This window comes from Hipposideros armiger, unplaced genomic scaffold (assembly GCF_001890085.2).
Source record: "Hipposideros armiger isolate ML-2016 unplaced genomic scaffold, ASM189008v1 scaffold_12, whole genome shotgun sequence".
Lineage (NCBI taxonomy): Eukaryota > Metazoa > Chordata > Mammalia > Chiroptera > Hipposideridae > Hipposideros > Hipposideros armiger.
The window spans coordinates 6,809,650-6,823,072 of NW_017731362.1; the positions used below are offsets into that span (position 1 = coordinate 6,809,650).

Consider the following 13,423-nt stretch of genomic DNA (forward strand, 5'->3'; position numbering starts at 1 on the left):
TCCAGAAGCCGGCGACTGATCTGCCTCGCCAGGGAAGAGCGCAATGATGGTGCCAACTTGGGCCAGTGAAGCAGTGTCCTCCACAACTAGATTGAAGAACAAAACGACAGCAACTTGTCTGTTCCCCTTCCCCTAATTCCCCAGTACTGTTCCCATCCCCCCATTACCCAATAAAAATCTTTAAAAAAAAAAAATTCTTCTTTGGATAACAAGATTAGCATGCATTTCAATGCTAAATTAACATTACACCCAATAACTATACTATGATTACTGGCATTGCTGTACCTTTTTTTTAAGCAATAAATTTCAAGAACCTTCATTTCATTAAATTTGCTGTCTTAATTATACTCAACCTGGGAAAGACGATCACCTCTCAGTCCAAAAGAACAGGTAAAATTAAAGTATTCCGTAAAAATCTATCCTTTTCTTTAAAAGAAATGACACTTTCACTGCTAGATTTTTTCCCTTAAATAAGCACATATTGAGCACAGTATGTCGGGCACAATACTGGCTCCTGTTTAAGATATCTCAGCTAGCGATTGAGTCAGACGGAGCTTTGAATCTAAGCTCTGCTAGTTGTTAGTGATGTGGATCAAGCCATTTAATTTCTCTTACCCTCATGTTCCTCATCTGTGAAATGAGGACTGAATTAAAGGGGTTGAGTGTGATGAGATAACATATGCAGTATACCTGGCTGTAATTATTATATCACTGGATTCTCACAACTCTGAGACTAGGTCATACTACCTGTTTACAAATATGTGATCAAAGATACTGAGAGGTTGTGACCTGGATATTTTCTTCATGTTTTCCCTACACAACTCTTATTTCCATTGTATAGTCTTCTGGTGATTCTTCTTGTGCATCTTCTAGATATGGGGAAACTATATCTTTACAGTTGAAAGCCTATTAGCTTTGTAGTGTTTTGGCAGCAAGAAAAATCTGGGAATACCGAAGGCAAACTCAGTGCAGAATGCAATGTGAGCACCTAGAGTTTAGCACAGTATGAGCAAGTATGTTGTATCATTTACTTTCGAATGGAGAATCCTTTTAATCAGGTGTACTGCCCTTAATACTTGCTCACTGCCTACACCGCATTCCTTGATATCAGAAGAGGAAATATGTGACAATACCATTAAGTGTGCACTAACCTATGTGGGATAACTTACTAAAATGGCATACATTTTTTTTCCATTGGTGTTCCTCTTAAGAGTCCATGGCTTGGTGTCAAACCAAATGTATATATACTGTATTGGAATATACTAAACAAGTATTTAGATTTTTTTTTTTTTTTTTTAGCTGAGCCATCCTGCCACCTGTTGGCAGCTCAGCAGCTGCTCAGCTCGGGCCGGGAATCGAACTGCTGTTGCTCAGAGCTCGCCCTCTTGAGCAAGCTCTTAACCAACTGAGCCACTTGGCCGGCCCAACAAGTATTTAAAAGCTGGCATTTGAAAACAAAGTTTTTCAAAATATAAAGAGGCCAGTCTCCTGTATTTTTTTGGTTGGCTAACACTGCTTTAGAGCAATACTCTAGTTTTAACAGATTTTCACCATTTAATTGTCCTTATTTCTATTTTTAGACTGTGGCTCCTGAAATAAGTACTATTTCCATCAGCAAAGCAAGTTCTAGGCAAAACAAGAAACCTGAGAAAACAGCCCATGCTCAGTCCTTCTTGGGAATTCTCAACACGTGAATACTCTAGCCAGACTCAGAAATGCAGGCTGGTCTATCAAATACCCAAAGAAGCAAAATCGGGTATGTAGCCCCAGGCACGCACTGCTCTTCAGCAAGTCTTCTGAATAGAGCAGATGTGAAGACACAGGCAGGCTGCTTACATTGTTAATGTTCTCTCTCTGCTGATCATTTATTCTTATCTTTCATGTTACCGGTTATTTAAAATATACCGAAGTAGACCCAGCCTATGGCTATACACTAACTTTCCATTTAATCACATTACTGAGCCTCTTCCGTGCACCAGGTATTTAGTATGTGTCTGGGGTAAAATAGAAACAGTCCCTGCACTCTTACAGATTAGGACAGAAATGGGTTGCCTGGATCTGCTGGAGAGGATGGGGATGTCCATCAGTCAAGACTTTTGGTTACAAACTCGGGCAAAGGGAATTCACTGGCAGGATGGTTGTGGGGTGGGGTGGTCACAGAATCAATGGGAAGCTAGGGAATTAGATCTGGTAACCAGCACCCCAGGGAAGGGCATGTGGCAGAAATGCCTCCAACCCCACACCTTCAATTAACATTCAAAATGTGGGAACAAAGTACAGCATAGGGAATAGATAAAGTCAGTGATATTGTAATAAATATGTATGGTGTGAGATAGGTACTAGATTTATCACGGTGATCACTTCATAAGGTATATGTCTAATCACTATGCTGTACACCTGGAACTAATATAATATATGCCAACTGTAACTGGAAAATAGATTGTTTTAAAGATTCAAAATCTAGGGAGAATGTTCAAGCAGGAGAACTTAAGTCAGAGGTTCACCCCATGGCACCAGAAGGTTGAGTTTCTTAACATTCAGAACAGAATACATTCTTAGAAAAAGGTCATTTCTCCTATAAAAACCAATTCATCAAGATACAAAAATGATTAAAATCAACATGAGGCTGATTGACACACTAAGATAAAGACATGCAGGGTAAAATGTGTATGTTATCTTTCAAGTCTGCTATATATCAATAAAGGGGTGTAGATTTTAGAAAATTCCTATATCCTTTGAAATTGATATTTTTTCTTTCCCCTTTATCTTTCTGCACTTTTAATTCAGCTGGCTGCCATGTTAACTGTTACAAGATAGTCGTCATTCAATACTGTAATTTACACTATAAATCTGAGTGATTAAAGCCTGATGTCTTTTTCCTGACCTTCATTTAAAATATAAGCTAAAGAATGGGGAGAGGTGAGGGAATACACAGCCAATCCTAATAGCTATCATGTTAACACTAGCTTACTCAGATGGTGGCCTTGAAATGACAATTTTACATGTATTAACTGATTGGATCTCCATAAAAAATACTGAGGTTGGTCATATTATCATCTCCATTTATCAGATGAAGAAACCAAGTTATAGTCGAGCATCACTCAAGCAACTTATACAGTCATCTCTCACAGCAAACACCTGGGTTTGTGAAGACTGACTCTGTGAGGCTCTAGATAAATCCCTTCTACATATATGCAGAGTAACTTTGGAGACAGACTTGAATGAAAACCAGTGCCTGCCTCCTCCATCTTCTAGCTGTGCAATAGAGGCGAGTTACCTAGACCTATAATTTTTCCATCTATAAAAGAAATGATGTCCGCTGAAAAAAGCTGAAACAATAGTAGCCTAAAAGCATTGTTCCACGCCACCTCTTCTCAGGTAACATTTTAAAGGGACAACTCCACCCAGTGATCCAACCAAGCTTAGACAGATGTAGGGGGATAAAACTGTGGCATTTGCATACATATAGTTTATGAGATCCGAGGTCTCAAAATACTATAAAATCCATCCTGAGAGTTGAGAGACAGTTAACATACTGTCTGGATGTTAAGCCTGAGATGCAATGTGAGCTCTTTGTTTTAGCTCAATTTCCCCAAATTAATGGTCTTAGGGCAAGAGCAAGTTGCACCCTAACTAGCATGATAGGAAACTTGCTTCCTAATAATATGTAATTTTGAACATGTTTATATTAAAACCAACATGAATTTAGTATGGAGTGAGAACTTTTAAGTAATTTTACAAAGGTCTTTGATTGCATATATATTTCCCCTAACTGTCACATCAATAATATTATTTACAAATGAGCCATATTTTACAAGTAAGAACACAAAGGCAAAATCACACTGCAATTCAGGTCTTCTAACACTTGGTCCAGTGATTGGTCCAAGAAATACAAATTGGTAGTTACAAAATAGTCATGGGGATGTAAAGTACAGCATAGAGAATATAATCAATGATAATTGTAATAACTGTGTATAGTGCCAAGTGGGTACTAGTCAGGGGGAAATTTCCTAAATTGTATCAATGTATAACCACTACGCATACACTTGAAACTAATATAAAATACTGAATGTCAACTCTAACTGAAAAATTTTAAAGGTGGGGGGGAAGATCAATAATATTGTGATAGAGTGGTACAGTGTCAAGATGGTTGCTGAACTTATGGTGATCACTTCTTTAGCATAGGGAATAAAATCAATAATATGGTAATAACACTGTATAATGCTAGGTGGGTACTGTTGAATAACTATAATGTACACCTGAAACTAATATAATATTGTATGTGAGCTGTATTTTAATAAAAAAATCTTCAAAATAAATAAATAAGACATCAGTGCTTGAGGCTAATTATCACACAGACTGTTAGTTCCTCATGGTATCCCCCTTTCTATAACATTAATAAAGGGAATATTTTTACTGCAAAGAAAATTTTATTTTACATATTGCTAGCCATGAGTTTTTGTCATTAGTATTACATACATACTGCCTAGTGCCATTATCCAAGTGGCATGGCCATTTTATGTCCACAATTCACCTGTTTGCAGAATTTTCATGATTTACAAAAGTACATCTATCAGTGAAGCACTGAGATGCAACCCAGCATCCATAATATCTGATGTTTTGCAGATAGCAACGTAGAAGAGATGTGTTTTAGTCACCTTTTCATTTGAGTCACCTTATGTAAAAAAATCAAATTCAAATGTTCTAAGTCTCTAAAGGAGATTTTCCAATGCACTCATAAGAATGGTTACAGACAGTTAAAGATTTTCAGAAACAACTTCCATGTCCACATCCTGTTGTAATTTCTGTACCATTTTGTCTTCCAGCTGCTTTCCTTGGCCTTAAAAAAAAAAGAATTAAAAACTTTATCAATTCAATGTAACCATGCAGAACTCATTGACACTTTATAAAGGATCTTGGATGTTTTAAAATAACATTAGCATATCTAAGAAATTTAAGAATGGAACTAAACTTATACAGGTCTTATAATATGACATACATAAAGTAAGCATTCTACATACACTTGTTCATTTCACCCTCACAACCACCTGCATTTTAAAGATGAGAAAAGCTGAGGCATAGAGACAGATGAGCTTGCCCAAGGGCACTCAACTGGTTAAGTCCAATAAGTCAAAGTGCTGGGATTTGAACCCTGGCCCTCATGGATCCATGGTCCCTGCTCTAAACTCTGTACTACCAACCTCAGAAGGTTACCTAAAAACTTAGCGAACAATAGTTCCTTCCTATTGTTTTCTGGGTGTGAGTTTGTATCATTTATATCCTGGAAACAAATGTCCCAGGATTCTATTTTGTTTTAACAAAATGTACAACAGAAGCACCAAGGTAGGACTTTAACACAAATCTATTCAACATGTGCTGACAGAATTTGACCTTTACTAAGTTTACACATGGAATCATTCAGGAATCCAGTCTTTGACTATATCTCACCAAAATTTCTATTTTTTAGCAGTCCGCAAAAGTAAGTAAATTATATAACAGATTGTACTTGGTGCCAGCTGAGTAAAAGACTGGTTTTCTGGCACCTCACAAAAGAAAACTATGCACACAGAAAACTGCCCTAGAAACTGTATAACCACAAGAAGGTTTTAATACAAAACTGTAGTTCTCAAACTTAAGTACCAGAATTGCCTGGAGAGCTACTTAAAGAACAGAGGCCCAGACTCAAAGGGCCTGAGCCTCTCTATTCCTGCTAAGTTCCCCAAGTAATTCCCACACCGACCAAAGTCTGGGAACCACTAATATAAAACACTGTCCTTTAATAAAAACAGGTATGAGGCAAAATCACCTATGAAATTATTACTCAACTTATTTTGATTAACTTGAAAGGATAGCTTAGGGAAACAGGGTATTATGAAGGGGTAAAAGAAATACCACATGCAAACAATTGACCAGAACTGGGAAATACACTAAATAAATTATATATTTTTAAGCAAGTCATATCATAAATATACTGAGATAACATGTACATGAAAAAATACTCACCCATTAAAAGCTGGTTGATACAATTACACAGACCACAAAAATCTAGATTTTTCACCTTTCCCCTTAAAGCAGAGAACTCCTACGCAATGCATTACTTACATGCAACAGGGGCCCGGATGAGATGAATGTTTTGTTTGACTTCTTTAATGTCCTGAACTTTCTGTAGTTCTTTATTTTTCTTTAACCTAGGGTAAAAAACATTAAAGACAAATTTTCAGTTACTAAAACTTCTTTAAAAGACATTAATTCATAATTTTTAAAAATAAATTTCATTTAATAAGCCACACAGATGAGGAGAACTCAATTATATTCTAGTTGCTAATTAGCTTAAATAGGATTACTACACTACCAATTTGTTCATTCATTGTAACCCTACTGCCCAATTGGAAATAAAACGTGTTTGCTAGTGAATGAAGGAAAGTGACCGAAGCAAAGAATTAAATCTCAGAGATCAATGTCTATTATACAAATGTAGTGCAAATCTTCTAGTACCTAGATCTTGACTCCTCAAATAGGGAACAGTCCGTTACACCTAATTTTTTTAATCATTCAATAATTACAAGAGCACAAAACTCATAAGACATTTAACAAAAAAATTAACAGACTAGTTCTCAAACATTTAGGCCCCTTTTCTATAATGTTTTAACAATCTTTTAAAGCTCGAAAGCTGTTGGTGCAGGCTTCTTTTCTGACAGACTGCCATTGTGATCCAATCAAAATCTAACGTCCCTTGTCTAATGAAATAAGTGACTCCAGGCTGAGGCAGGAGAAATAAAAGATGAAGCTAGATCTTGTTAGCTATAAAGTAAGAAAACACTCAAAAGAATGACAAGAAACTATCAAAATGACATGGGAGCCTGCCTGAAGGAACTCCCACTAGCTAACCTGGGTGGGTTACTTAGAACATAGAAATATAATGACTAAGAATTATAACCCACTGAATACCATAAAAATCAATGAATATACAGAGATATAATGTGAATAAAGGAGTAAATTTTAAAATTGGGGAAAAGCTCTTTTATATGAGAAAGCCAATAATAAATATAGAAGAAACAATTAGAAAAATCACCATTTGGCAACAATCAAAATAGTAACAGATTCAGACAAGATTAATGGATGCTAAAACCAGTAGGTCCAGTTTGAAGAGTAACAAGCTCTTTGCAGAGTCTCAATATATCTCCCCCAAGATATGTATTAATTCAAAAGAAAAAAAAAATAGTAACTTTCCCGTTGAGAGAACTGACAGATACCACCTTAACCGAGTGATCAAAGTCACTTGGGGTTTGACATGTGCCTCCTGATATAATACAGAGGAAGGACACACCATCATTTCTGATATTCTGGCCAAGGTACCTAACGTGCATCTAATCATGAGGAAAACATCAAACCCAAACTGAGGAACATTCTATAACTGACTTGCACTCTTCAAAAAGGTCTGTCATTTAAGACAAAGAAAGATGAGAAACTGTCCAGATTAAATGAACTTGAGGAGATATGACCACTTAATGCAATGCATGATCCAGGATATTCTGTTGCTATTAAGGACATTATTGGAACAACCGGTGAAACCTAAATAATGTATGTAGATTATATAATAGTATTGTACCAATGTTAATTTCCTGATTTTGATAACTGTGGTTATACAAAAGCATGTTCTTATTTCTAGGATGTATACACTGAAATATACTTAGTAGGAAAAGGCCATGTCTTCAACTTACTGTACATAGAGATAAGGATAAAGTAAATGTGATAAAATGCTAACAATATATGAGAGTTCTTTACACTATTCTTGCCAGTTTTTATAAGTCTGAAGTTATATGAAAATAAAAAGTGAAAAAAAAACACCAAATAGCTCTAGATTTCTACTAGTAATTATTTTTCCAAGAGTTACTCTATATTCATACCTGTTCATTATAAATTTAGCTTGTCGCTTCTGTTTGATCTCTTCGACTCTCCTCATTGCATCAACTACAAAAAAAAATTCGTAAGAGTTAGCAAATTATCCATATTCAAGCAAGAGCTTTAACAATCACTTCTTTATTCTTTATCCTGATTTAGAAATTGGTTAAATGAAAAACTCATTGGAAAACACTCCCTACTAAAATTACTGAAGAAGTTATGTACCCTTTGCTGACATCACTGTGAACTCTTCCTTCATCTTTCACAAGTATCATTTCTGTCATTTTTATTTTGTAAAAGCTTTTAATGCTAAATTTTCTACTTTAAAGCAGTCCAATGCTGTCTAACTTTTATTCTATGGAGAACTTAAATTAATAGCAATTAATTCCACCCTTAGCTTGTCCTTTCCATAAATAAAAGCACCTTTCTGGTTATAAAGACCACTTTTTCTTTAAGTGCCTGGGATATGATCTGCATATTATTAATACTGGTACATGAACCAGTCAACCAATTTACCACATTCTCAACCACTACTAAAATCCAACTGTTTCGGAAAATGTATATAGGAGCTGAGTCCAACTATGCTCTAGTATTTATATCAGCACTGTCCAATATAAGACAAACCATATATGTCATTTTAAATATCCTTTATACTTTTTTAAAAAAGTATAAAGGAACAGGTCAATATTAAATTTAATGATATATTTTGTTTCACCCAACATATCCAGAATATTGTAACTTTAACATGTAATCAATATAAAAAATTATTACTGAGATATTTTATGCTTGCTTTCACATTAAGTCTTCAAAAACCACCATGTAGTTTATCCCAATCTAGCTTCTGAAGAACAGTCGGATAGTCACAGATTAAAGTATCTCCCCACAATACATTAAAATACTAACTTTACAGTGTAGAAGCCTGGCAGATACCCCCTTAACCAAAGATCTAAGTCAGCATTGCCCATAATAGGACTAATGAACAGCAGGTGCCTCCTGACAAGACATAATGACAAGAACTCAACGTCACGTCGATGGTGTTCCTGCAAAACGTACATTACCCAAATCTAATCTTGAGAAAGCATCAGACAAAACCAAATTAAGGGATTTTATACCAAACACCTGGCCTGTATTCTTCAAAACTGTCAGTGTCATGAAGTATAAAAACAAACTCAGGAACTATTCCAAACTGAAAGAGACTAAAGCGATATGACATACACTATTGTAACAAATTTTGCAATTAAAGATTATAGACAATTAGAGAAATCTAAATAGGTCTAAGATTAGATGATAATGTATCATTATTCATTTCTTGATTCTAATTGCACTATGGTTGTATGAGAGAATGTCCTAGTTTTAGAAAATACATATTAAGCTATTTAGGGATAAAAAAGCATTATGTAAGTAACTTATCCAAATAGTTCAGAAAAAAATTATAGAAAAAAGGAAAGGGAGAGAGAGGAGAAAAGAAAAAGTACATTTAATATTATAAAATGTTAAATTTGGGGGATCTGGATGAAGGATATCAGAGAATTCTAATGCCACTTTTCTGTTCAGTCAGAAATTAAGTCAAAATAAAACCTTTTTTTTTAAAGTGTAGCCTGGGGACCACCACCAACATTGGCATCACCTGGGAGTTTGTTAGAAATGCAGAATCTTAGGCCCGACATAATGTATTAGAATTTGTATTTTAACAAGACGCCTCAGAAGTCCCCATGGTGCTTCTTGCATTAAGGTATTTGTATGAATAACTCTAAGACAATGTCAACTCTAAGTCTGCACAATCTGTGCCTTAATCTGGTGGATATGTAACTTTTTTCCTTCTTTCTCTGCCTTTCAGAAACAACAATCGGGGCAAGTTCTGGAATTCAGAAGCATTTCCACAACTCAAAGTTACTCGGAAAGTAAATAAACACACAAATGGCAGGTAAATCCTTTCCAAAGAATGACACTGCATTTCCTAATATTCCAGAAGACCAAAAAATTTTAAATGTAAGCATCATCTAACAGATATTAAAAATTGATACAGGGAGAAATGATGGATAAGTTATTTTTATGTAAATGATTAAATTATTCTTCCTACTATTCTTGCTTTTAAAGTTCTCCTACTGCTGTTTTTGTGGATACCAGTATCTTAACAAAGGTTGCTCAGTCCACAACTTCATACAATTTCATAATGCAAGCAATAAATATAAAACTATTGTCAACAGATTTAGCTTATAGACAAGATACTAAAAAAGGGAGTGTGAGGAATCAAGAAATCTTTAATAATAATAATATATTTTTTGGGAACACTACTAAGAACTTGTAATTATGTAAGGCAGCAAGAAACAGTTTTAAGTTCCAAAAGACGCACATCTACCCAGGTGCTCTGCCTTGAAAAGTCTATTTTTACAATCCCAATATGAAAGGACAACAGAATTTGTGCAGAAAAAAAAACTCAATAAAGCACCGCTTCTTACAGAATTTTCAGATGTGTAAACAAGTGGAGCAAGGGAATACGACTGTGATTATACCTGAAACAACTACCATCTAACAGAAGGAATAAAATAGGAGTACTCAGTAAAATGCACCACGGGGCAGGACTGTGTGTGCCCCGTTCATCTTTGTATGCTAGAGTCAATGCTTATTGTTAAAGTATATAAAATCTTACAGAAAACAACAGTATTTCTCAGGAACAAATTAAATAACATAAAAGCAGCACAGAGGGTCATGGTAACCGAATATCCACATACAGCTATTAAATAAGATGTGCACTCAGTTTCAAATCAAGCTGAATACTCACCAAATAAAAGTAATTATAAAATATGTAAGGAGGTTGGAAAAAAAAATATGTCAGGGTAACCTGATGCTGCTATCTTCAAGTAGCAACAAAAAAGAAAACAAAAGGCCAAAATGAAGTAAAATTCTATGGAGTCCAGAAATGTTTTAGGATCTTCCAATTATGTCCATGGCAAGAGTGCCTTTTGGAATCAATTTGAGGATCCTATGAAAAACTTGTAACTATGTGAGGTGATGGATGTTAACTAGACTTACTGTGGTAATCATTTTGCAATATATATACAAATATCAAATTGTTATGTTATACACCTGAAACTAATATAGTGTTATATGGCAATTACATCTCAATAAAAAACAAATCCTATGAAGTTATTAATCTCTTTAGAAATTCTTGAGTTTCAGTCAATGTTATTTCCTTACCAAATAAACCCAACAAAATCAACTGCCTTTCAGAAATTAACTCTTCCTTTAATTACAAAATAAAATTAAAAACATATTTTTTTCTCCATTTGAAATATCTTACATTATCAGCGTAAGATACTCTAGTCGTTTGACAAATTTTTAGAGGAAAAAGGAAAACACCAAGGAGCAGAATCCTTAGGGCTACGTGGAACAGGCAAGTGCAAATCCGGGCTCTGGTTTCTCCATGCGTCCATAAAGACAAAGCTTTAGAGGGTGTCAAATGCTACCACAAAGGCCCACATCTTTTCAGTTCCTCCCCTGAAGTTGGGTGACTGAGTGGAGAACGGTGTTGAAAGGGACGCCCTGCCAGCGATCCATTACAAGCTGACAGTTCATAGAATTCTAAGCCTTAGAAACGTCTAGTTAACAAACTACATCGCCTTCGACCTAGGACTGGAAATGGCTGAAGACTGGATAAGGCAGCCACAGGGAGAAGAGAAGGCAGGGCCGAGGGCCTCAAGCACGCAGACACAGTGGCACCTACAGGCTGGCTTAAGAGACTCAATTTTGCTACAATATGGGCTTTTTTCATTAGTTTCCACCTATTTCAGGGGAAAAAAAAAAAGAGCAAGATATTATTGCTTTTAATTTCAGTAGCCTATAGCTTTATTTTTATCTAAGTTAAGCACTTAGAAGTTCTGCTAGAAAATTTGTACATATCACCTTAAGTGCTGCGCTTTTTAATTTTACCAAAGCACTAAATTTTATAAGGTATAGAGAATAAACTGTTTATATCTCTAAATCTAATTATCTAAACTTGTAAAGTGTGCTAGACTTTGTATATATTTTAATTATGCCACACTCACCCCTAAAAGTATTTTCCATCTCTATGTTTTTCAGAGTTTTGGATGTTTTATATCTGTGTGGGCACTTCAAATATTAAATTTAATAATTACATTATTTTTATAATGGACAGATCAGCCATTTCTGAACGAGATATGGAGTAGCTTATAATAAAAGACATGACAAAACCATTAAAATAAGGATAAGAGAATAAAAGCTATCCAATGAAAAAGGAAATTTAAACAACAAAATGACATTTAAGTTATGGCGTTATCCAAAACCAGTCTCTCTTGAAAATTTCTGACATTCCCTTGTGACTTACTAGTTTTATTCCACAACTCTCGCTGGTACTTGACAGGTTCATTTCTACGTTTTTCAAATTCAAATGAATTATCCTGTAAGAGGGGGAAAAATATGGTTTTTAGAGAGGCACAAAGGAAGCATTTCTTAAAATTTATTCTCCTTCCCACAAGTGTTTCCAGTGTTTCAAACTATGGACACATGTCAAAATCATCCCCCAGAGAGATCCCAGCAAATACAAGTTTTCTAACTTTTTCTCCTTTACACACTACAATGTACAAGACAGCCCTACTGAAAACAGCTCTCTAGATACGAATGATTCTCAAACAAAGGGGAGGGGAAGAGTATAATCCCCACCCCTCAGAAAGGCATGTAACGATCAGGGAGATCGAATACAAACAAATCAAAAAAGCTTCCCTGATTTCCTTTTCCTAAATGAGACTTATAGCCAGAAAACTTTGTATTAGGCTGAACCACAAAATTACCGTTTTTCATAGATCAAACAAGAGTCAAACACTGAGCATTTCAAACGGTTCAACTTATATTATGCTTATATAGTAATACCTATATACCTTTGTGTTGTAGCATAAATGTGTGAAACTATACATCTTCAAAAAAATGTGGTGCTACTCTACATGGCATAAGAATGTCATGTAGACATTCTTTTGCCCTAAAATTCTGCAGGTCCCCTCTAAATGCAGTTGGTACTTTGGCAGTTAATAATCCCATTTATCTTAAAACATGCAAAACAATTTTGGAAAAAGTACAGGTTTCTTAGAAAAACTACAGGTATTTCTTGGTTTTCAAAGCTACCTGACATAGGCATATGGAACAGCAATAGCTCTGTATCTGCCTATTTCCTTCATAAACACATGACTATCAGAGCATAGTAACCTCAGAAATGACAAGGTCACCAGCAAACAACTATGACTGGCATCCCTTCTTCATTCATATAGTTACCACCTGCATTTGAGGTGCTTATTTCTTCTCATCCATACTGAAAATTATTTTTGTGACAGTAATTGTGATTTGGCCTTGCATCTTCTCAAAAAGTATTCTTTCCATTCATTGAAAATCTCTGGTTGAAGGAAGCCAGCAAACGGCTCCATGGCAACTGCTTAGATACTGCTCTTAAGAAATGGAGAGGTGGGCCGGCCGAGTGGCGCGTTGGTTAAGAACTGGCTTGGGATGCCAGAGA

General features: G+C 35.4%; 1 protein-coding gene across 1 annotated transcript in view; it reads right to left on the minus strand.

The window, feature by feature from the left end:
* Positions 1-4,633: 4,633 nt before the first annotated feature.
* The window catches only part of RSL24D1 (ribosomal L24 domain containing 1), a 26,112-nt gene continuing 17,322 nt past the window's right edge, over positions 4,634-13,423 (minus strand). The window contains exons 3-6 of the mRNA XM_019663859.1: positions 12,248-12,320; positions 7,908-7,971; positions 6,103-6,188; positions 4,634-4,840 (exon numbers count right to left, since the gene is read on the minus strand). Coding sequence (XP_019519404.1) covers positions 4,758-4,840; positions 6,103-6,188; positions 7,908-7,971; positions 12,248-12,320 — 306 coding nt within the window. The 3' untranslated portion in view covers positions 4,634-4,757. The remainder of the gene's footprint in view (positions 4,841-6,102; positions 6,189-7,907; positions 7,972-12,247; positions 12,321-13,423) is intronic.